Source organism: Sapajus apella, unplaced genomic scaffold (genome assembly GCF_009761245.1).
Source record: "Sapajus apella isolate SASKATOON/1434 unplaced genomic scaffold, GSC_monkey_1.0 scaffold52, whole genome shotgun sequence".
Classification (NCBI taxonomy): domain Eukaryota; kingdom Metazoa; phylum Chordata; class Mammalia; order Primates; family Cebidae; genus Sapajus; species Sapajus apella.
The window spans coordinates 5,963,749-5,987,117 of record NW_022436992.1 but is presented as its reverse complement, the minus strand read 5'-3'; the positions used below and the strand labels follow the sequence as shown (position 1 = coordinate 5,987,117).

The following is a 23,369-nucleotide window of genomic DNA, read 5'->3' as shown; positions in this document are numbered from 1 at the left end:
AGGTGGGAAAGGCTTAAAGATACCATATAGATGAAACGATTAGCAGGATAATAATGCAAAAGGCAATGTGTGTGTGTGTGTGTGTGTGTGTGTGTGTGTATGTGTATATGTGTATATATATATAATTTATTTTAATTACAGCCTAGGAGCATCTTCTAAGTTCTGAGTAGCACACTTAGAAGAAAACTCACATATAAATCAGTGAATTTAATTTTATTTCCTTTCTTTCTTGCCAACACTCAACTCTTCTGCCTCGCTGTACCAACTCTACAAATCAAGTGACATCCAAAGTGGGACCTCTTCTTGCCCATTTGGCAGCCTCTGTCACCACTTTGCCAAGCAACCTGCATTAGGAGGATTTTTTTCCCCCTAGCAGCCCTGGGGATTGGGTGGCGCATACTCACAGTTCTCGCTGAATGGCTGGCGGCTGTTTAACTCTGCCTGCGCCTGCTCAACACCCCTCCCCCACCTCCCAACCCTTTAGCGTTTATGGCTCAATCAGCTGGCCTGCTGTCAGGAATAATTGTCTTGGCAAGAGGTGAAACCACTTGCTGGTGAATTTGTCTGTCTGTTAAAGTGTTCCGCAGCACCTTGGAGGTGCCAGGATGAAACCTGCAAATGCCCGATCCAGAATTAGGTAAGTAACAAGAGTGACAGAGAGGCAACCATCAAGAATGGCAAATAAATAAATTGCACTTTGAGGAGGAATAATAAAAAAAAAAAAAAAAAAAAAAAAAGAGGAAGAAGAAGAAAGAAAGAAAACCATCTGTGCGTCTGTGCCAGTTACAAGCTGTATGACCTTGGATAAACTGTGATGTCTCTTGGCCTCAGTTTCGTCACGTGCAAAATTAAGGGGGTTGATTTTCCAATGTCTCTTCTAACTCCTAAGACAGCATGTGATGTCTAGGACATTTCAGATTTGTGCTCCTTCCAATTAAATGATACATCTCAGAGATGAATGACCAGGACAGAGCTCAGATGAATACAAAATGGAATGATTCATGCCCCTGTTCATATGACTTTTCCTGAAAAGTACCACCAGTCTTTGGTGACTTTGATTCCATTGGTTGATCTCTTCAGCTTAGATGCTAAGGACCAATCCAGTTACTTGTCCAGTCTGTCTACCCAGGCTCTGGTAATCCACCCTCATTCCTATCAAAGTAAGCGCGACTACAGATAATGCCCACTGATTTTGAGTTCCTTAGAGGCAGAAATGATAGGAATTCAAAGAGCGGAGCTGGAGACTCACATTTGACTCTCCCTCTCATCTCCCTGTGCATCTTTGTCAAGAAGGAAGTGTTACCCACACTCACTTCCCGCAGGCTTTCTCAGCCATCTTAAGGATTTTGTTTAAACAGATGACCAACTGACCCTCTCCAGGTCAGACTCTCTCCATACCAGTTAGCACAAGGTGTTGTGTGTGGGGGGTGGGAGGTGGATGGGGAGCTCATTGCAAGGACTCCTATCTGTAAATGATTGTGAATAGAAAATAATGAGGCAAAGGCTTCTCTTCACACTTAGAGGAAAAAGTGGCACAATTTAATACAGTCTCAAAGCTTAATTACGGATGTGTGTACGGAGATGGGTAGGCTTCATTATGGCTTAAACTACCATATCCCCACACATTCACAGTCTTCTGGAGTGGAGTTCACTGCAGGGCCCAGTAATCACCATGAACAGCACAAGTCAGGGTTAGCCCTCCCCATGTCAGACAGCAGAATCGTTCTTTAATCCATCCTGTACCCCATAGATATCTGTGGAGCCTGATGAAGCCCCGCGGGGATCTCAGTCTCCCTGTACACAGACATACCTTTTTGCCACACTGGATCTCACACCACCGGGACTGGGATGGCTTCCCAAACTAGGTGGGTTTGTAAAGCATTTCCCCCATCCACCTCAAAAAAAGTGCTGGCTGACTGCAGAATTCCAGTGCCCGCAAGGGGGGAAAAAAGAAAAAAAGAAAAAGAAAGAAAGAAAAAGAAGAAGAAGAAAAAAAAACCCTTAGCCAAGCCCCAAATCATTGCCTTCCTGTGTCTTCTCTCAAGTTGCTTTTCTAAAGCAAAGGACCAAATGTTGATTTCTCTACAGATTCCTACGTATCTCTTACACGTAGACAGTTTTAAAGGGGAAAAGAATATATCCCCAAAAGGGAAGGGGGGAGAGCACAGACTATTTCAGTTTCCCACTTGGAAATATCTTGTCGCGGATGATGCTACCCCTACCTCCACCTCCCTCCCCCCTCCTTTTTTCTTTTTTTGAAATATGGACAAAAAAGCTGAAAGTGTTTTCCGTTTCATCAAAGAACATATATTACTTTAGTGGTTCGGTAAAATGTTGGTTTTATGCCCACCCCTTTTCAATCTGCCCATGTCTGAGGTGCTCGGGAAAGACGCACAATCGTGAGCAGCTTACGACACTCAGTGAGCAGTAGGTGCCTGTGCAAGCTCGCGCCGCACACTGCCTGCTGGAGGGAAGGAGCCCGGGCGCCGCTCGCCGCTCCCCGCGCCGCCGCCCGCACCTCCCCGCCGCCCGCCGCCCGCAAAGCATGAGCGAGCCCGCTCTCTGCAGCTGCCCGAGGCGCGAATGGCAGGCTGTCTCCGCGGAGTAAAAGGTGGCGCCGGTCAGTGGTCGTCTCCAATGACGGACATTAACCAGACTGTCAAATCCTGGGGAGTCGCGAGCCCCGAGTTTGGAGTTTTTTTCCCCCACAACGTCACAGTCCGAACTGCAGAGGGAAAGGAAGGCGGCAGGAAGGCGAAGCCCGGGCTCCGGCACGTAGTTGGGAAACTTGCGGGTCCTAGAAGTCGCCTCCCCGCCTCGCCGGCCGCCCTTGCAGCCCCGAGCCGAGCAGCAAAGTGAGACATTGTGCGCCTGCCAGATCCGCCGGCCGCGGACCGGGGCTGCCTCGGAAACACAGAGGGGTCTTCTCTCGCCCTGCATATAATTAGCCTGCACACAAAGGGAGCAGCTGAATGGAGGTTGTCACTCTCTGGAAAAGGGTGGGTAAGACACTTTTTAATTAAATTCTTTCCCGAAGATTTTTTTTTTCCTCCCTTTTCTTTACTGCAGCATCTAACATGGACCAAATCACCATCTCTTTGATCTTTCCGTGGCTGTGAACTTTCTATGCTGCCCAGCTTTCTGCATGCTTAGAGGTGAACGTGTGGTTTTGGGGAGGGGGGTCCTTCTTTATTTCTATGTATTTATTTGATTTTTTGCCCTTTTCTCCCCCTCCCCCGCTCCCCCTCCCTCGGAATAAAATATGATGTAGATTTCTGACCGAGCGCTTCCAATGGACATTCTCCAGTCTCTCTGGAAAGATTCTCGCTAATGGATTTCCTGCTGCTCGGTCTCTGTCTATACTGGCTGCTGAGGAGGCCCTCGGGGGTGGTCTTGTGTCTGCTGGGGGCCTGCTTTCAGATGCTGCCCGCCGCCCCCAGCGGGTGCCCGCAGCTGTGCCGGTGCGAGGGGCGGCTGCTGTACTGCGAGGCGCTCAACCTCACCGAGGCGCCCCACAACCTGTCCGGCCTGCTGGGCTTGTCCCTGCGCTACAACAGCCTCTCGGAGCTGCGCGCCGGCCAGTTCACAGGGTTAATGCAGCTCACGTGGCTCTATCTGGATCACAATCACATCTGCTCGGTGCAGGGGGACGCCTTTCAGAAACTGCGCCGAGTTAAGGAACTCACGCTGAGTTCCAACCAGATCACCCAACTGCCCAACACCACCTTCCGGCCCATGCCCAATCTGCGCAGCGTGGACCTCTCGTACAACAAGCTGCAGGCGCTCGCGCCCGACCTCTTCCACGGGCTGCGGAAGCTCACCACGCTGCATATGCGGGCCAACGCCATCCAGTTTGTGCCCGTGCGCATCTTCCAGGACTGCCGCAGCCTCAAGTTTCTCGACATCGGATACAATCAGCTCAAGAGTCTGGCGCGCAACTCTTTCGCTGGCTTGTTTAAGCTCACTGAGCTGCACCTCGAGCACAACGACTTGGTCAAGGTGAACTTCGCCCACTTCCCGCGCCTCATCTCTCTGCACTCGCTCTGCCTGCGGAGGAACAAGGTGGCCATTGTGGTCAGCTCTCTGGACTGGGTTTGGAACCTGGAGAAAATGGACTTGTCTGGCAACGAGATCGAGTACATGGAGCCCCATGTATTTGAGACCGTGCCGCAGCTGCAGTCCCTGCAGCTGGACTCCAACCGCCTCACCTACATCGAGCCCCGGATCCTCAACTCTTGGAAGTCTCTGACAAGCATCACCCTGGCCGGGAACCTGTGGGACTGCGGGCGCAACGTGTGTGCCCTAGCCTCGTGGCTCAGCAACTTCCAGGGGCGCTACGATGGCAACTTGCAGTGCGCCAGCCCGGAGTACGCACAGGGCGAGGACGTCCTGGACGCGGTGTACGCCTTCCACCTGTGCGAAGATGGGGCCGAGCCTACCAGCGGCCACCTGCTCTCGGCCGTCACTAACCGCAGTGATCTGGGGCCCCCTGCCAGCTCGGCCACCACACTCGCGGACGGCGGGGAGGGGCAGCACGACGGCACATTTGAGCCTGCCACCGTGGCTCTCCCCGGCGGCGAGCACGCCGAGAATGCCGTGCAGATCCACAAAGTGGTCACGGGCACCATGGCCCTCATCTTCTCCTTCCTCATAGTGGTCCTGGTGCTCTACGTGTCCTGGAAGTGTTTCCCAGCCAGCCTCAGGCAGCTCAGACAGTGCTTTGTCACGCAGCGCAGGAAGCAAAAGCAGAAACAGACCATGCATCAGATGGCTGCCATGTCTGCCCAGGAATACTACGTTGATTACAAACCGAACCACATTGAGGGAGCCCTGGTGATCATCAACGAGTATGGTTCGTGTACCTGCCACCAGCAGCCCGCGAGGGAATGCGAGGTGTGATTGTCCCAGTGGCTCTCAACCCATGCGCTACCAAATACGCCTGGGCAGCCCGGACGGGCGGCGGGCACCAGGCTGGGGTCTCCTTGTCTGTGCTCTGATATGCTCCTTGACTGAAACTTTAAGGGGATCTCTCCCAGAGACTTGACATTTTAGCTTTATTGTGTCTTAAAAACAAAAACGAAATAAAACACAACAACAACAACAACAACAACAAACCCACCCCACAACCTTCAGGACAGTCTATCTTAAATTTCATATGAGAACTCCTTCCTCCCTTTGAAGATCTGTCCATATTCAGGAATCTGAGAGTGTAAAAAAGGTACCAATCATTGATTTTTTTTTTTTTTTGTAAACTAAAATGTTTAAAATAAAATAGCATTTACAGTTTTTACAGACTGGTGTAACCTAAATGAATTGTTAACTGTGTTACAAGAAAAGCAACAGTTAAAATTTTGGGGAGGTAGGGTGCAGAGGGGAGTTGTCCAGAGGCCAGAGGGAAGATCCAGGAGCAAAGTAGTCAGATTCAATTTGAAATTTTAAAGAAGGGCAAACAAAGCTTATCAGATTAATGATTTATGTTAATATACTCCACGTGAGTAAGGACTGGAAAAAAGAAAAAGAGCAGGACCCTTTATATTATTGGGGCAGAGACAGTGCAATCTAACCACCTTCAGGCAAGTGAGAGGTGGACTGAGGACTGGGCATCATTGCTCAGCCTTTAAGGCAGAGAGCTTTGCAAATGGCTTTTAAAAGGAAGTGCCAGACAGTGTAACCAGTGTAACCTTAACATAACCATCTTTCAAATCAGATCAGAATCTCATCCCCAAATAACACCTGTTCTTAATTCTCCTGAGTCTTTGATTCACCAGACACAGTAGCATTTGTGCCCTTCCCATACCCTCCTGTGTTAAAGGGAACCCCTCAGCTCACTGCTGGCTGAGGGTAAGCAGGCGGAATCCCGATGTTCAGGGCTGAAAGCTGTGCTTCTGGAGCACATTGCTAAGACTGCAGCAAGCTTAGGCTCCCATCAGTGACAGCACATTCCTAGTTTCTATGGGGAATGAGGAGAAAAGCCTACCTCATGATGAATGCCTGCAGGGTAATGACTTGTAGCAAGAGACTTCAGGGGCAGAGGTGACAGAGCTGTGATGGGGGTGGAAAGAGTGGGAGAAGATAATCATTTGATCCTGTGTTTGCATATTTCTGAGATGGGAATAATTTGTTAGCCCGGGACAAAAAAAGCTGCCTCTTCTCAGATTGCCCTTTTGTATAATGCTTGCTTTCCCTGTTTCTTTCTTTTTTTCTTTTTTCTGTGTCTGGATTGATGATTGCTCCTTCTCACCTCTCATAGGTTTCCAAGTCCATCATTAAGATTTCAGTTTCTGTTGAACTAAGGGTGAGGAGGTGGTGGCAGTGGCAGTGGGTGGGTACAGAGAAGGGAAGGGGAAGGCTGTGTGCATTGGACGGAGGGGGTCCTTCATCAGATGACAATTCAAGCAAATGTATGATTGAAATAAACTGTCGTGAATGACAGGCACTGAAAACTGAACCAATGCAGCTCATGTCCCAAAGTCTTTCTCTTCCTTCTCTGATACTAAAGACTTGCATCTTTCTGTTTTTATTTTTCCTTTTTTAAGAGTGAAGCCCAAATAACAGGAAGAGGGATGAGGGGTGGAGAACCACACACTACCATTCCCCAAAATGCAAATCCCTCCAGCTGCCAACCTTAGGAGGCAAAATCAGCTTTTTGAAATGCAGAATGGCATCACCAGAAGGTTTCCTTAAGCTAAGGGTTGGTGGTAGGTTTCTTTTCTACCTATGGAGAAACCAGTATGCCTAAAAATAGTGCTTCTAAGAGTCTCTTTCTTTCAAGAGAAATATTTTGCAAATGTCTTTTAAGATGTTAAGCCCTGGGAGACAGCTTCCTACACACACACACACACACACACACACACACACACACACACACACACACACACCACCCTAGCTCATTTTTCCTGACCAGGAAGCTTCATCTTGCTTTATTTATAAATAAAACATGACAGTATAACACACATCATGCACATAAAGCCCATTCAGACTGTTAGTGTTCTGGAAGAGAGGTGCTTTGTTTGATAACTTTGAGGAGGGGGTTTTGGATTTAGACTAAGCATAATCATTTGGGTCTGCCTTTCTAAATAGCATATCACTCCGAGAGCAGGGGTAGCAGGAACAAGGTTCTCTCAGGGATGCACCTCGCCTCTATATTTAAACCCTACTAAAGCGACCTCCTCTAGAAGACAGCATACCTTTTTTAGGAGAAAAAAAAAATGTAGCAACTGAAGGAGAGCTCCTTGGATTCCGTGAACTTAACCATCTCATAGGAAGGCTACAGGAATCCAGCGCCCAAAGCTGCTCTGGCTTGGTGCATTAAAGAGCTGTGTGGGTGTGCTTATAGGGAAAGCTTCCAGAAGCAAAACCTTCCTGGCAAGCATCAGAACCACAGGTCCCCTCCTACCCTCTAGAAATCTGAATCTTGGAAACTGTAGTTTATCTCCTATCCCCAAGACAATTTTATCTTTCACTCTTCTTGTTTCAAGGTGGACATAAGAAAGGGAGAGAATAATCATGCTTTGTTTTATGCTACTCCCACCACCCTGCCCATGACTAAGTATCATGTATGTAGAAGATCTTAAGTCTGTGCACATTTCATGAAGAACCATTGGAAAGAGGAATCAGCAATCTGGGAGCTTAAGAGCAAATGATGACCATAGGAAGCTATGTTCTTACTTGGTGTGCGTGTGTCTGTATGTTTCTGTGTTGTATGTCTTTGCAGGCAAGCAAATGTTTTCTACACAAACAGGAATTTAGCTCACATCATTTCATGCCCATGTGCCTCTAGCTCTGGAGAATGGCGGGGGGGAGGGGGTGGGGGGGAACGGTAAGAATAAGGGAAAGCGGTAGTTTTAACTAAGGTTTTGTAACACTTGAAACCTTTTCTTTCTCAAATTAATTAATCTTTAAGCTTCAAGAAACTTGCTCTGACCCCTCTAAGCAAACTACTAAGCATTTAAAAGAGAATCTAATTTTTAAAGGTGTAGCACCTATTTTTTTATTCTTCCCACAGAGGGTGCTAATCTCATTATCCTGTGCTATCTGAAAAGAACTTAAGGCCACACTTCACGTCTCATCCTGGGCATTGTGATGGATTGACCCTCCATTTGCAGTACCTTCCCAGCTGATTAAAGTTCAGCAGTGGTATTGAGGTTTTTCGAATATTTACATAGAAAAAAAGTCCTTTCACATGACAAATGACACTCTCACAGTCTTAGCCCTAGTAGTTTTTTAGGTTGGACCAGAGGAACCAGGTTAAATGAGACCTGTCGTTTGCTTCACCCAGAAAGAAAAGGCAGTCCCTGATGCTCAGATCTTAGCCTTGCCATTAATAGTTGAGACCACCTACCCCACAATGCAGCCCACACTCCCAAGACTGCAAAGTTACCATCACAAAGAAAAGGTTATACCAGTAAAAGGAAATAGTCTTTGAAACCATTTAAAAATATTCTTCTGAGCTCATCAAAGTATAAGAGTGCCCTACCTTTTCTCTCTGCCTTCAAGAAGGCAGACATTTGGTATGACTTAGCATCAACAACACATTTGTGAATACGTGTAAGTCATTAGAGGGGCAAATGCCACTTGTTATTCCTCCCAAGTCTTCCAAGCAACTACACACAGACCTCTCATAGCATTAGGGGTCACCTGTGTTTCTGGCTTATTTTAGTCAACTTGTCAGCAAGTTTGATGCCTGGTCTATCTGACATGGCCCAGTAGAAGAGGACATTGATGGATCACGTGGGATGATAAAAGGAATGTACATACCCTTCTCACAGAGAAAATTATCAAAGAACTAAAAATTATATCTGTTTTGGAGCAAGAAGATCATAATGTTTCAGGGTAGTCAACATAAACATCAATTATCTCCTCTAGATGAGTGGTAATGTTAGTTGATTTGGGTCAGCCATTGACAGAATGTCAAATAACAAGGAATTTGCTAGAATATGACCATTAAATAGGCTTCTGAAATATATTTTGAGAGAGGTTTAGGGATTTACGCACACACTCTTACCTCTCAATCTATTTCTGTATATGTAACAGCACACACACAAACATGCACACCTATATGTGTGTGTCTATGTATATGTCTATAAAACCATATACAACCACAAACACATACATATATAACCACATACACACACATACACACACACGTGCAGGCAGGTGGCCACATTATGTAATTAGTGGCCTTCTGTCACTAATTACGCTAATACTTTCTCCTTGATAATCAAACTTTTATTCAGGAAATGATCTGATAAAATCTGTGACAGTTAATACATAATGGATTGATACGGCTGGTGGTATTTTCAGGCATTAGTTAATGAGTAGGTAGATGCTTTGCAGGCTGGGGAGCTTTTGGGCTCCTTATGCCATGGCAGAGTGTAACCTTCTGTCTAGTGGAAAGAGCCAGCAAATGAGAATATATTTTTTTGAGGATTTTCCACCTCAGGGTTAAGATACATACTTTTTCATTAAGGAATGCTCTATTTTTTTTTTTTTTCTTTTCTGGGATTCAGGAGGCAAAATTCTTACTTCTGATTGGGCGTCATCTCCTGGCTTTGCTCAACTGAACACAATTTCTGAAGCCCTTTGGTTTTTTACTCAAAGCAAAGGTCCTGGCTATTGTATTCTTACAGCTTAGACAAAGATATAAATGAGATGGAGAAATAACATTTGCTGAGCAGTCCCTGGTATGGTGCCTCTACCTAGATCACAGTAAGTGAGGGAGCTGCTAGCAACTTATCTTCACATGAAGAACCCGAGGCTTACAGAGGTCAAGTACACTGTGCAAAGCCAACCAGCTAGGGATTGGGAGCACTGTGATGTGTTAATTGGCTTGGTGGTCTTTCACTACTCCCTGTTTCTTTATTCCTTGAATGGTTGCCCCTCCACTTCTGCACCTAGCAAAGAACCTGGAACTAGATTGGGAACAGGAGACATGGTCAACACATTCTTGTTGAATGCCATGGGCACAATGCCCCAATCCGGGAATTCTGACCATGACTTGTTTGCTGTGGTGACTGGTAATTGGGCAATGCAGGGCTTTGCTAACAGAGGAGACTTCTCCAGGTTCCAAGGGAAGAAATGGCCAGTACATTCAGTTCAACCTCTTAACATAGGATTTTGGACTCGGAGAGAGTAAGGTATAGACATCCATATGTTATTGTCAGGGATTTATCTGCATTTCTTCCTTAGTGATTAAATGGATCACGTGTCCATGGTATGGTTCTCAACCAGGGGCAGATTTGCCACCCAGTGGACATTTACGTGTTTGTGTCTGGAGACACTTTTAATGTTTATGCATGGGTAAGGTGGTGCTTCCGGTATCCAGGGGGTAGAAGTCTGGTTACTGTGAAATATCCTACAAGCACGGACATCCCCCACATCAAATAATTATTTGACCTGAAATGTCAAGAGTGCTGAAGATGAAAAACGCTGCTGCATGATGGAAAGTAATGGTGCTGAGTTACCTAGACCTATTCCGTTTAAGTCTTTCTCTTGCCAGGTATCTGGAAATCTAAATTAAAAGCCCTCAGATTAGTTGATAATCAGCAAAAGGGCCTATAGTTAACACATGCTTCTCAAAGAACATATGGCAAAACTTAAATTAACTAGGACAAAACTAGTCAGAACCCTCAATTGACCCACTTTTTCTTTGGCACTACCTCATTTAGGAAACAGGAGAAAAAAAATTAAGTGAACAGCAGAGATTTAATTAACAAGAAGGAAAATGAGAAACCTGATATTCCTTCTAGGAGGGGTTCTGCAGTCTGAACAAATCCAATCCACGAGCCTGTGCCTTCTTCTTTCCCAACCAAAACTGTAATGTATCTGAGGTGGTGATGAACTTCTATTTTAAAAATCAGTGTGCTAAAAAATAAACGCTGAAGGGGATGGATACCTCATTATCCATGATGTGATTATTATACATTGCATGCCTCTATCAAAATATCTCACCTACCTCATAAATATATGCATCTACTATGTACCCACAATAATTAAAAATAAACTAAATACAAATAAGCTAGAAAAAAATCAGTGTGCTCAGTCTAGTAAGTAGGGTGGACATATTTAGGGAAATGATCTCAGACCTTAGAAACAGGTTAGTCTAGAGATACAAGAATTTTAAACTGAAATTCAGCTGGGGCCAGACAGGCAACACAGATGAGTGAGGTTCATGGGCAGGTGACATCATAAGTAACAAGAGAATTCACGTAAAAGAATAGAATTTACATTTGACTGGTTCTGGTTAGTCAGAACATTTCTGCAGGGCAGGTCAAGTGAGCTCTGGAAGAAATAGGGTCTAGAAGTCAAGGGTCATGGTCTTTAGACAGAATACTGCCATTCACATGCCTGGGATCATGTTACTCATCTTACGGCAACTGGTCTCTGTCTCTACTTTTAGAAGGATTCATTTAGGGATTCCCTAAGAACCTTTCCAGTTTGGGGCTTCTATTTTACCATTTTTTTGTCACCACAATAAAGCATGAAACAAAAGTGGTTTTCATGAGAGTGTCACTTAACCAGAAAATTAAAATTCCCCTGAATTTTTATTCCTCCAGACATTCTGATTCATCAAGCTTGCCTGAATATGAATGAGCAGACAGAGGTTTAAAAAAATTCACTGAGAGTCAGGGGCTTCAGAGAGGTAGGTGGACATGCTGGAAAACAGATGAGAAGATGAGAAAGCGCAGGCATGTGTGGGTGAGAAAACTGGGTTTTTAGAATGGGCAGGAAGAGATGAAAGGGAATCCTGGAGAGGACACACACGCACTCACCTGCACATGAGACCTGAGACACAGCGATGTGCTGTGAAGTACACACACACACATACACACACACACACACACATGCACACACACACACACACAGCCTAGGATTGCTACTAGGTGGGAGTAGGGAAGAAGAAGAGAAAGATATTTGTTCAGGACGCTCAAAATAATGTACTACATTGTAAGTGGCCACAATGGATATTAGGAGTTGAGAGCCTTTTCTAATAAAATGGGGTGTGGGAGGGGAAGGAAAAAGACAGGAAGAGAGATTGAGAAGAAGAAAAGGCAAGGTGGGGGAAGGAGATGAGAGGAGAAGAGAGAGAACAAAACACAACAGAAAGAAAAAAGAAAAAGAGAGTAAAAAGACAGAGTTTCAAGATCTGTGTTTTATGCTGCCCAAGTTACCGTAAGTAGCTGTGATTATACTGACTCCTCAGTCCTTTTCAATCAGTTCTTTATTCTGGTCTACCATAAAGCTATTTGTTTGTTCTCAATGCAATGTTGCAAAGTGATTTTCCCTCGTGTTATGGGAAGAAAGAATTCGTTCTCTAGCTGCATCTTCTTTCTCTGTTGCTCAGCTAGGAGAGTGCTTGTCAACCCTGGCTGCACAGTGGAACCACGGGGGAGCCTCAGTAAATACTGATTTCTGGGCCCCACCCTTGAGAGATTGTGAGTTAACTGGTCAGGGGTGTGGCCTTGGTGAGGAGAATTTTTTTTTTTTAAGCTTCCTAGGTGATTCCAAAGTTCAGCCAAGGCTGAGAAGCACTGAGCTAGCAGGTCCCCTCTCACAGCATGTACAGCTCAGCAATCTACAAGATCCAAAAGTCTCACTGCAGCTCTTTAAAAATACTGATGGGCTGGTGCCTGGCCTCCATGGGATTAGGTTACATGGGCTACACGGCAGGGAGAAGGGAGCCACCTTCTTACCTCCCTGCCATTGACTCCATCTGGTGGCACTGGTAGAAAAAAAGACATGTGGCTGGTCACAGTGGCTCAAGCCTGTAATCCCAGCACTTTGGGAGGCCAAGGTGGGAGGATCACCTGAGGTCAGGAGTTCAAGACCAGCCTGGGCAACATGGTGAAACCCCATCTCTACTAAAAATATTAAAAAATTAGCCAGGCATGGTGGCGTGTGCCTGTAATCGCAGCTGGTTGGAAGGGTAAGGCAGGAGACTCACTTAGACCTGGGAGATAGAGGTTACAGTGAGCCAAGATTGCCCCACTGCACTCCAGCCTGGGCAACAAGAGCAAAACTTCACCTCAAAAAAAAAAAAAAAAGAAAGACATGTAAGCATCAGTGTACTTAGAATTGGTCTCTGAGCACTCTATAGTTTAAAAAGTTCTGTTTAGCATTATATTTGTTTTTATTTTCCCAAAATTTCACAAGGCAGAAATAAACGTGTCCCATTTTAAGACAAGAATCAGATTTGAAAAGGTTCAGTAGCTTGCCCAATATCATTGTTACTGCTGGGCTGGCATTGAGAAATTCCTCTTCTAAATTCTGAGTCCTTCCCCCTCTACCACCTTCCTTACCTTCTGCGATTGGCTGTGTCATTATAAGGTAAAGCTAGTCCTGCTTAAAATATACACATCAATAGCTCCTTTAGGAGGATTCCCGGAAAACCCATTGCACACAGGCTACTTCCTACACCTCTTCCAACTGAAATCTTGCAGTTACAAAGTTTGGCATTATAGTTTCACCACTGCCCTTCTGTGTCTCCACTTCAATACCAAGACTGACACTCTCTTCTTTGCCATAGGAGACTCCATGACACCCAGGAGACGTCCAAAGGACAGAAATTCTTTCCAAATACCCCAGCATCAAAATATTCCCTTTCCATTCAGTCTACCGCATCCATAGATTTGCCACCAGCTCTTCCAAGAATGTAAACACTAAATCCTAGTAGGACACTGATTGGTGCAGTGGTGATAATTATACCACGGAGATTTCTGCAACTTAAACAAGGATCTTTGGGGGAAATAACCAAAAGACATCACTCTAATGCTGGAATTTCAGGCACTGCAACAGATGGGTGGCATACATTTGGACAGGACTTCCTGTCTTGTTCCCCTTACATGAAACAACACAAGTGAATGCTCATTGCGAGAACAGATATCTACCAACAGTTTATGGGGCTTAAGTAAAGCCAGGATAAAGATTGGATCTTCCGTCATATTTTACCTCCTTAAGCCAAAATCCTCTTTTAAAAAATCACTTATTTTTAGGTGTTCACCATCAGCATATTTATCCTCAGTGAAGAACTCTCAATATTGCACACTATGTGTAGCATGGATCTCTATCTCAGAGGCATTGTAGGTAGCCTTCAGTAAAAGTGAGACGGCTCAGCAGCGCGCAGAGGTGGATTAGTCTGCACACAGAAAGGTCTGGAAAAGCCAACTTACACAATTAATGGAACAATGCAGCAATCTGTCTTCAGCTGGCCAAGGCAATTCTGTCATTTGTCCCTCAGCTGCAGAAAAACCGCTCACCCTGTGATTTTGCCTCACTGTCTCTGCTCCATAGTGATTGCATTTACGGTGAAATCTGTATTTCCCTGCAACTGAGACGGTGTTTCTTTCATTTTAAAAAAATTTCTGTTCTAAAAATAATGGTAATTCTTGGAATGCAGCGGCACTGCTTTGCTATCCGGGCCATTGTTAATCTGCGTGTTTCATATTGACCCTTTTTGCCTATTGTTTCAAAAATCATAAAGGTACCAAGAAAAGAGAGGGCAAACATGCTGTAGGAAAGAGGAGAAACTGCATTATAACTGAAATGCCATTAAAGATAACATATCACTCAGATGTTTTTAACTTCTGATTATATTGCTCAACTCATTCAATCAAAGTAGCACAACATTTCTTGTTGAGAGCTTAAGTCAACATTTGTGGAGTGAACAACAGAACCATTTAACTTGTAAATGATTGCACCTGTGAAGGTGAGGCATTCTCAGGAGGACTGTCCTGGCATAGGCCTATCAGACTCACCATGAGAGGATGCACAAGAGGCCCCACTTCTTCCTGATCCATTTATGAAACGTGACCCCCACACCATAGGAGTGTTAATCATCTATTGTACTTTCTAGGTGCCCGGAAACCTGCTAAATCCTGAACATTTTCTCATTTAAACCCTGTAACAAGCTTTCATCCATCCTTGTCCAGAGTAGTATTAGCATCCTCCCTTTACAAACAGGTAAACTGAGGTTTAGGGGGGAATCTACAACTTGCCTAAGGTCACTTACCATGGTAAGATGTGTCAAGGGAGACACATTGCTTGGGTTCAAATTCTAGCTGAGTAAATTTGGCAAGGTACTTAACCTTTCTGATCCTCAGTTCCTTCTGCTATAAAATGGACATAGTGTTGTTATGAAGAATTAAGCCCATTGTTATTGAGAATGAAACAAGTTATTCCTTAGAAAGTGCTTAGAATAGTGTCTGGCATATGGCAAGTACTAGATAACTGTTTTCTAAATAAAAGATCAAAGAACAACAAGGTCACACAGACAGGAAGAGGTTGAGCCAGGGTGTAACCAGGGTTGTCATCCTGCAAAGCCAGGTTCTCACCATTTTTGTCTGTGATAGGATGAGACCGAAAAACCTGAGTTTCTGAAAGCACTAGGCCTAAAAGAGGGATATGGAGGCAGTGAAGTCTGGAGTTGCAAAGACACACATGGCTTCCTTCCCAGTTTTCTAACTGGCCAGGTCTTAGCCCATACACACTCACTGACTTTGTTCTGGTTCTTTAATGGCTTGGCTTTACCACTGTGGTCTGGCAGTCCTGGTGATGAACCTACCCCTGGAATACAGGTGGGCATGTGCACACACATTTGTGCATACATATCCAGTTTTCATAGGAGCTGAAGGCTAGTGGCCAGCTACATGGGCCTTTTGTTAATACATCAAAACTCATTTCCACATCTGAGCTGTTTGCTCTCTGTAGTCAATTCTTGGAGGTGAAAAGCTGCTACTCACCTTGCAATTGCTATCCAGCTGCCAAACTCTTATTTAATATTGGCAATATTAAATCATACTGGCCCCCCGGACACTAAGCATACATTTTCAGCTGAAAGAGATTTGCTGGTGTTTATTTAAAGAAGCTTTTTCTTTGTGTACTCACAGCCATAGTTGGATGCTGCTCAAGCAAATGTAACAAACGATGAAGTACACATCTGAGGTTGACCCTTTCTTCTGGCAGAGGAGGTCCTGCATCAAGAGGCAAAATCCATGTCTGAGCTTTGACACTAATTTGCTCCTGGCCCTTGAGAAAGTCAATTCCACCTGTCCAGGCCTTTTTTCTTACGTCTGTAGTGATGAATTCTGGCTTTCCTTCTAGTTCTCCAGTATTAGGCAGGGTATGAAGTTAAGGAGGAAAAAATAAAAGAGTAACTTTCCACACATTCTCCTTTGCTATCACTTATCAATAGGCAAAGCGATGAACTTCCCCCAAGGGAAAGACTCCCATGTCCTTAGAGATGTACCCAATCCCACAAGTAAAAACTATGTTTGGTCAGAAACAACATTCTCTTTTACAACTAGGGAACTAAGATATCAAAAGCTGAATGTGCCTCGAGCCACATCTCGTTCTTCGGGTTTCACTCACAGAATGATTTAAGCATGCTCTGCCCCAGCTTTGGACAGAAAGATTGGGAATGAGTGCTTTGGCCAAAGTGAAACCTCAGTACCTGAATCTATACTACCAGGGAATGCTAGAGCTGTTTGGAAATCGAGGACACTTTCCGTCTGGTGTTTCATGTCTTTTCTGGCTTGTTTTATTGTTTGTTTATTTTCTCCCCTCTCTTCATTTTTTCATTCCCTCCCACCATGCTTCCTTCTTTTCTTTTTACTGAATTCACAGTTATGAGCTACATCAGGCATTTGCAACAAGAACAAAATGGTACTTAGGAAGCAAACATTGTTTCTTACATGGGTGAAATTAATTATACTAATTTTTGATGAAAAGCACAGACATACATATAGTGCATAAACAGATATACAACATATCTGTGGTATTAAGATTCCAAGGAGAGGGAGTAATTATGAAAAAAATGTCTAAATAGTATTTTCTAGAGGGCTGAGAATGAAAAAAAATGTCTAATAAACACTGAGCTAGATACTAATTATCATGTGGGAGAAAAAAACAGCAAAAGTAAAAGCTGTGATCTCGTCATGGTAAGGTTCCCATGTCGCTTTTACTTTTTGCTGTTTTACTTTTTCTCCCCATGGTAATCATTGGGGAAGAAACGAGAAAGTTAAGGAAGTTTGGGTACTTCAGTATTGAAAACTAGGACTGAGATTATTTGGACAGCCAAAGTTTTATGCCGGGGTCTTTGTCTTATCAGTCCCTGCTGTACTCAACACATCCCAGAGTTCTCTTTATTTGGAGGCTTCATGATGTACTAAAAAACTATCTGGTAAGGAATTAATGAGACAGAGCTTCTGCCATTTGCTGGCTTAGATAAATCAGTACTTTTCTGGACCTCAATCCCCTTGTCTATAAAATTTAGAAAACAATCCCTGTTTAGCCTGCTTCACAGGATCTGGTAAGGATCAAATGAGATCCTAAGAGTGACAGAACTTCAAAGGCTATGAGGTCCTACACAAAGATTTAAGGCAGTGGGAGGAGAAGAGCAGTGAGGATGTGAGCTGTGTGGTTGGTCCCTCATACAGAGTGACTTTCGAGGGGCATTGTTTTGAACATTGTTCAAAATCACCTCCACAGGGACCTGAATTCCTGCTCTTGGTCACTGCTCTGAGTTAAGTCCCTCATGACTTCTTCATCCATAGCAGGGAGCAGGGAGGCAAGTACACTGTTCGCTTCTTAATAGGAAGGCCCTCCTGTCAGTTGTCTTTTTTCCCTAACATATATCACAGTCTGACTCAAGTGGGCTCAGTGGACTTAGGCAGTCACTACTGTGACTCTGTAAACCTTCGTGTCTACACCTGTAAAATGGTCATGTCAGTGGCTGCCTTGCTGGCTTTTAGGAAGGTTATCAGAGAACATGTGTGTTGAGTCTGCCAAAATGCTGGCCAGTAGTGCATTCTCAATCAGCATTAGTCCCGCCCCTGCACCATCACCACAATAGAATGACATGTTATGTTTATAATGTTTATACAAACATCCTCATAGGAAATGTGGATGGCATCAGGAGCAATTGGTTCCTAGAAGCAGAAGTTAAGAAGAGGATTTAAGAGGTTCATGCGAACACTACGTCGGTAATATAAAAATTATCTCTAAAGAGGTGAGAACTGGGTAGAGATTAGTAGGGTAAGTAATATTACAGAATAATTAGTAAACAGGATGAAGAATAGCACCCTCTCTGTTAGTCGATGGCAGCTGGAATACTTAGTTAAGAAGGAAGTTACAAAGGTCTCTTCCATAGGACCTGCCATTCCAGATGCTCTGACATTTGCCTCAGGTGACTGCCGTTTATCTTTTTTTTTTTTTTTTTTAATATAATGGTTCTTCCCAGTTCTGTCAACAGATTCAATCCTCAGTCCTCTTTCTCTGAGCAGACCTCTCATCCGCAGCATATACCTGCTATATCTTCTAAGAGTTTAAATGGAGACCTCCGGAAGAAGGTGGGAGAGAAGTCCATCTCGGCTTAATTAACCATTTATGACATCATATTACTGCCATCTTCAAAGTGCACAGATTGTTTTTCTGAGCCCTCACACAGAGGCCGCTGCTGTGGTCCCATATGTGTCAGCCCATGAGAAACAATGCTCTTGGATCTCACAGCCAAGCAGCGCTGAACTGCAGCAAAATCCAGCAACACATTCAGCAGCGAGCAGCCTGCTGAGCTCCACTGGTTTATCCAGGGCCACCAACCCCAAAGAACTGGGATGAAAGCAGATGTGAGAGAGGAAAAGGATCTGTTTTTGTTTTATTTTCTACCAGGCCCAGCTCTTTGTGGTGGGGGGGTGGGGTGGAGAAGAAAACTCGAGCTCCAAGCTGGTGCCCTGCCAAGATTCCTCCCCTCCCTTCCTAGTCCAAGCACTCCACCGTCTGTGCAGACTGCATAACAGCAATTTCTGGAAACAGGCTGAAGAATCTGGGCCAGTCCAGAGGCAGTAGATTTCTGGTTTTAATGTGGCGGGGTTTTAGGAATTTTATTTTTCACCTTAATTCTTTCAACAACTGCCAGCTCTTTGAAGCACATCTGTTATCAACAGCTTCTGTTTGTAAGATGAGACTGAAGGTATCCTCTCCAGAGAAATTCCTGTATCTTCTCTGTAGTTCAATGCTTGCACTGACAGTTTGGCTCAAAAAGTACGAGTGTGATAAATATTAAAGAATGTTAATACAAATGTGATGAAACACCTAGGGATTGTTTTTTCCTCCCCCCAAATTCTGCTTTGCTCACTACTAAAGTTAATCTTGACAGAAAATTTACTTCTCTGATCCACATCATTCCCCAAAGCAATTTTCCAACAGCAAACATACATTTCTGGTGATCGTTAGGAGGTTTTCAATCCCTATGTTAAGGAGGCCATGGGGTTTCAACTGTTCGATTCACCTTCAGGTAAATGTCCCTCACCTGGGATGCCATCACCAGAGGATCCTGGGCAGCAACGACGGAAAAAGGCTCAAAAATGAGTTTTGAGGTGTTAACAGAAACAGGGTTGGTAGCGGGGAGATTATTTAAGTATCAAGATCAAATCTTGAAATGGCCACTAAGTCATGAACTAAGAAAGTAATTGCCTAAGCACACATATCTGTACTCACAAATAAGATGAACACTACGTAAATGCAATGCCTTTACCTGGTGCTGAGCTTTGAGCTGGTTAATGCAGATTACGTTTACATTCCATCGAAAGTGTGAGTTAAGCACACATCATGAGATAATATTTGTGATCTTCCCTTTGTCATGTTTGTCAGCCTTTAGGGCTCTAGGGAATGAAAAATGACTGGACTTTGAAATAAAATAGACCTCGATATGAATCCCAGTTCTACTGTACACCAGCTGTGTGATGCAGGGCAAATCACTCAGCCCCTATTAATCTAGAGATGGCTTAAAAGTTCTACTTTGAACGTATTGGGAGGTTTAATATATGCGAAAACATATGGGCACACAGTGAGTGTTCAGTAAGTGTCATTGATATCATCAGTTTCATCCTCATCATCACTTTTGATACCAAGTGTATCTGTTCCCAGTGGAGTCCATTTTGACTATACATAGTGAATCTCCTTTACAATGCTATTTGCAGTGGAATGAAATTCAGTCTATGGACCTCTCTAGATGAATCATATGAAGTGGTATATGTGACAGCAGTTTACAAGTTTTAAAGTTTGAAGAAAACATAAGGTGCGGGAGGCGGGGAGGTGGTAGCCTTTCTGATGTATCCACATCAATCAAAAGATGCTTAAGTCATTTCCATCATTCTCACTATTGCCACGGCTTCCCTGTCCTCTCCTTTTCTTTCTACTCAGTAACATTTTCATGATGACACAATATCCAGTTCAAGTTGTAAAGACATCTGTGAAGCTGTTCTTGATGCCTTCAACTCAGCATCAGAAGATGTTAGAACAGTTGTTGTCCTTAGTAATCAAGTCTGGACTGTCTAGGATATCTCCTTTCATTGTTCATATCATTAATTTACTTATGTACCATGCATATATATTTTGTGTCCCACTACATACTATTCATGGTCAGGGGACAACTTATTTGTATCAGTTCAGTTCAGTTAGTTTCTAGACACTGAAGATGAAGCAAAAAGAGGAAGACATAGCCCTCCTCTCAAAGGGTTTACTGACCAATGTAATGGGTACAACGTCCACATATATAATGACAGCCAAAGGTGGAATAGGATGAATACTATAACACAGGTGTAGCAAAGTCTTCCAATGATACAGCAAAAGGAAAGGGTTTCCTCAATTCAGGGAATGTGTGAGAAGTTTCACAGGGCTTGATGAAGAAGGTGGACTATACACTGTGTCTATTTAGGTGGGTGGGATGTGACATGCAGAATGGAAGAAAAGGGCCTCTCAAGAGCACCATCCACGAAGTGCAAGAGCATGGAGGCAGGCAAGTGAAAGGGAAGCACTGGCTAAGTGCACCAGCAAAATGCTCAACAGCATGTGATGATTTGATATTTTATAAGTAGCTACTTCATCACCAGGACAATCCAGAATCTAATTTTGTCCCATTTCAATATGGAACGTATCCTATCTATAACAGGATGAGTTAGTGAGAAAACAGCTTACCACTCTTATATCCTTCCCCTACACTCATCATACAAATAACAGAGTCCAAGCTAGTGTTTCCTAAGGCCCTCTGAGGAGAATATCATCTCACAAGGAAAGAAAAAAAGAAAGTACTTGAAGGAGGTTGCTGGACATGCAGACTCCAAAGGGGAATGGGTACGGACTGCTCCTTAGGAGGCCGAGTCACGGCCACCAGTGGGTCTATCCCCAGAGGAGACTCCAATAACCAAATACAGCATAACGTAGCATTTCTGCCTGCATTCAAGAGACCATTTGGACACAGACAATGAGGAGGTAAGTGGAAATCAGGTGTCCTGGATATCAGAGCACCATTCCTGAGAGTTCTGGACCAATACTGGGCACCCTGAACCACTGCACAATCAAGATTGGTTGGCATGGTAAGATAATCTTTGTGGAAATTGACAGTCAGTTTCCCTGGTGAGAGAGAAGCATCAAGCGGATCAGACATAAATTTGAAAAGAAAAAATAAAAAGGCAAGTGAAACATCTTTACCTTTGTTGTATAGGAAATGTTATACCCATGACAGTGACTATTATCACACAAGCCATGCCTGTCTAACAACATCTGAATAGCAGTGGCTGAAATGTTGCTGGTATTCTGTATTAATTCATGTTTGAAGGCTCATCTGTCAGGAGACCATTTAATTCTACATCAGACTTTGATTGTCTGATGCACATCTCTAAAGGGACATTCATTTGCATTCCTACTGGGAGTCCTGGCTTCTCTGAGTTTTATCTATTTATCCAGTGGGATCACTGAGACAAGATAAAGGAATATTTTGGGAATAATGACTTGGTCCCCAGACTAAGACCCTTGTACATAGAGCAGAAGCAAGATGACCATTCAACTCTCCACAGATCCCATGGAAGAAAAGAGAAATCACTCTGAGTTAAGAATGTCAAGATACCCAGGCTTGATCGTAAAATGTTAGTTGATCATCATCAAGGATGGACGCATTTGAGTGTAGGTGCCCTTCTCAGTGTCCCTAGGCCCAACACAAGAACGAAAATTCAACAAGAAAGGTACCAGTGTGGTAGATGCCACTGGCAATCTGCTCAAATGCCATTCCCCACCTTCTTCATCCATGATGGAGGCTGCCATGAAAAGGCTAAAAACATCATGGTCTGGTTTTGCCAGCTTCCATGAAGCCAGCTCATGGCTGACCAGTTGGATGGATATCTACTTGGAAACTTCTGAGTAATATTTCAGTTTCAGAAAAAAAAAAGAAAGTAATATCTGAAAAAAAAAAGAGCCCCTCCCTTTTAACTTACAGGCAACCATCCTATTTCTTGCAATGAACAAACACTAGGACTAAGTGAGGTAGCAAAGCAGAAAATGGAGAGACTCCACTGTGCGCCATGGTCTAGCTGGGGGCGTCTGCCTCTAGACCTATTGCTATGTGTGGTAATAAACAACTATCATTCAACCATTAGAACATGAATTATCTATCACTTGCAACCATAATCATCTTAACCAATATGACAAAATTCTAGATGGAATGGGATGGAGACAGGGATGTGGGGAAAGCTAAAGGGATAATGCAAACGAATATCCAAGGAGAAAAGGAAAATGCCATTTCCCTGGGGATAGGGTTGAATCCTGCCCTGCCTCTGTTAGGGATTTGAGGGATCCTCAGAGCTGATGCAAAAAAATATGATTGAATGTCAGAGATCATGGGAGCGACGGCCCCAATGGCTTCATAGTAGTGAGAAAACCCAGCAATGAAGAGAAAACTGCATTGAAGCACATTCAGTGCTCTTCATTAACAGCACCGAAGAGGAAAGTGGTTTGAACCACTGTGTATCAGGATGGAGAGAGAAAAGGCCACCACTTACGTCCTTTTCAGGCTCAGTCAAGGGAAGGAAGGGTTGAAAGAACTGCTCTGGTTAGAGCTCAGAGCTGGAAACTGCAACCAAAATCTTGGCAGTTGTTAAGCTTACCGCTTTACTGACGACTTTAAAATTGATTGGCCGGGGAAAGTCGGGAGCACTTCTGCCTTTGGAGTAGAGGGTTATCTGGCAGTATTTTACCATCCAGAGTCAGGCCCCCTTATCCTCCAATACGTTAACTTTTAATTCCATTCAATTGTTAATTCACTATCTTCCCCCTTTAAAAAATGAAATTTTTTATTGAGACATTAAAATAATCCAGTGAGAACTTGGGTAGTCCCGCTGAATTTATAATGCTCCTTGCTGCCACTGCTGCTGAAGAAAGAAGGCAGAATCTCTTCCACTTGGATTCCCACGAATGGGATGATTCTACTCACACTAATTGTTCATGGTCAAGGAAATTGAGATAATACAAGTCAAATACTTGGTATGATGCCTGGAATTAACCGTTCAATAATCATTAGTGGTCAGCCCCCTTTCCTTTCCCTC

The 23,369-nt window shown here is 44.0% G+C and overlaps 2 protein-coding genes across 8 annotated transcripts in view; one reads left to right on the top strand and one right to left on the bottom strand.

Moving 5' to 3' along the window:
• The window catches only part of CTNNA2 (catenin alpha 2), a 1,139,605-nt gene that overhangs the window by 348,696 nt on the left and 767,540 nt on the right, over positions 1-23,369 (bottom strand). The window contains exon 1 of one of the 6 annotated variants that reach the window (XM_032243725.1): positions 1,811-1,937. The exons of the other annotated variants lie outside the window; for them this stretch is intronic. The gene's annotated coding sequence lies outside the window, so the exon portion shown is untranslated. Of the gene's footprint in view, positions 1-1,810; positions 1,938-23,369 lie in introns of those variants that run through there. 6 annotated transcript variants of the gene reach the window in all.
• LRRTM1 (leucine rich repeat transmembrane neuronal 1) lies at positions 2,418-6,430 on the top strand. Of its 2 annotated transcripts, none has more exons than XM_032243727.1 (2): positions 2,418-2,999; positions 3,272-6,430. In XM_032243727.1, the coding sequence occupies exon 2, from the start codon at positions 3,331-3,333 to the stop codon at positions 4,897-4,899; it is 1,569 nt and encodes a 522-aa protein (XP_032099618.1). In that variant the 5' UTR covers positions 2,418-2,999; positions 3,272-3,330; the 3' UTR covers positions 4,900-6,430. The 2 variants fall into 2 exon arrangements, with proteins under 2 accessions (XP_032099618.1, XP_032099619.1); XM_032243728.1 differs by lacking the exon at positions 2,418-2,999 and adding an exon at positions 3,075-3,155.

Bases quoted from the DNA above. Each gene is read 5' to 3' on its own strand.
- LRRTM1 (XM_032243727.1), top strand. From the start codon at position 3,331: ATGGATTTCCTGCTGCTCGGTCTCTGTCTATACTGGCTGCTGAGGAGG.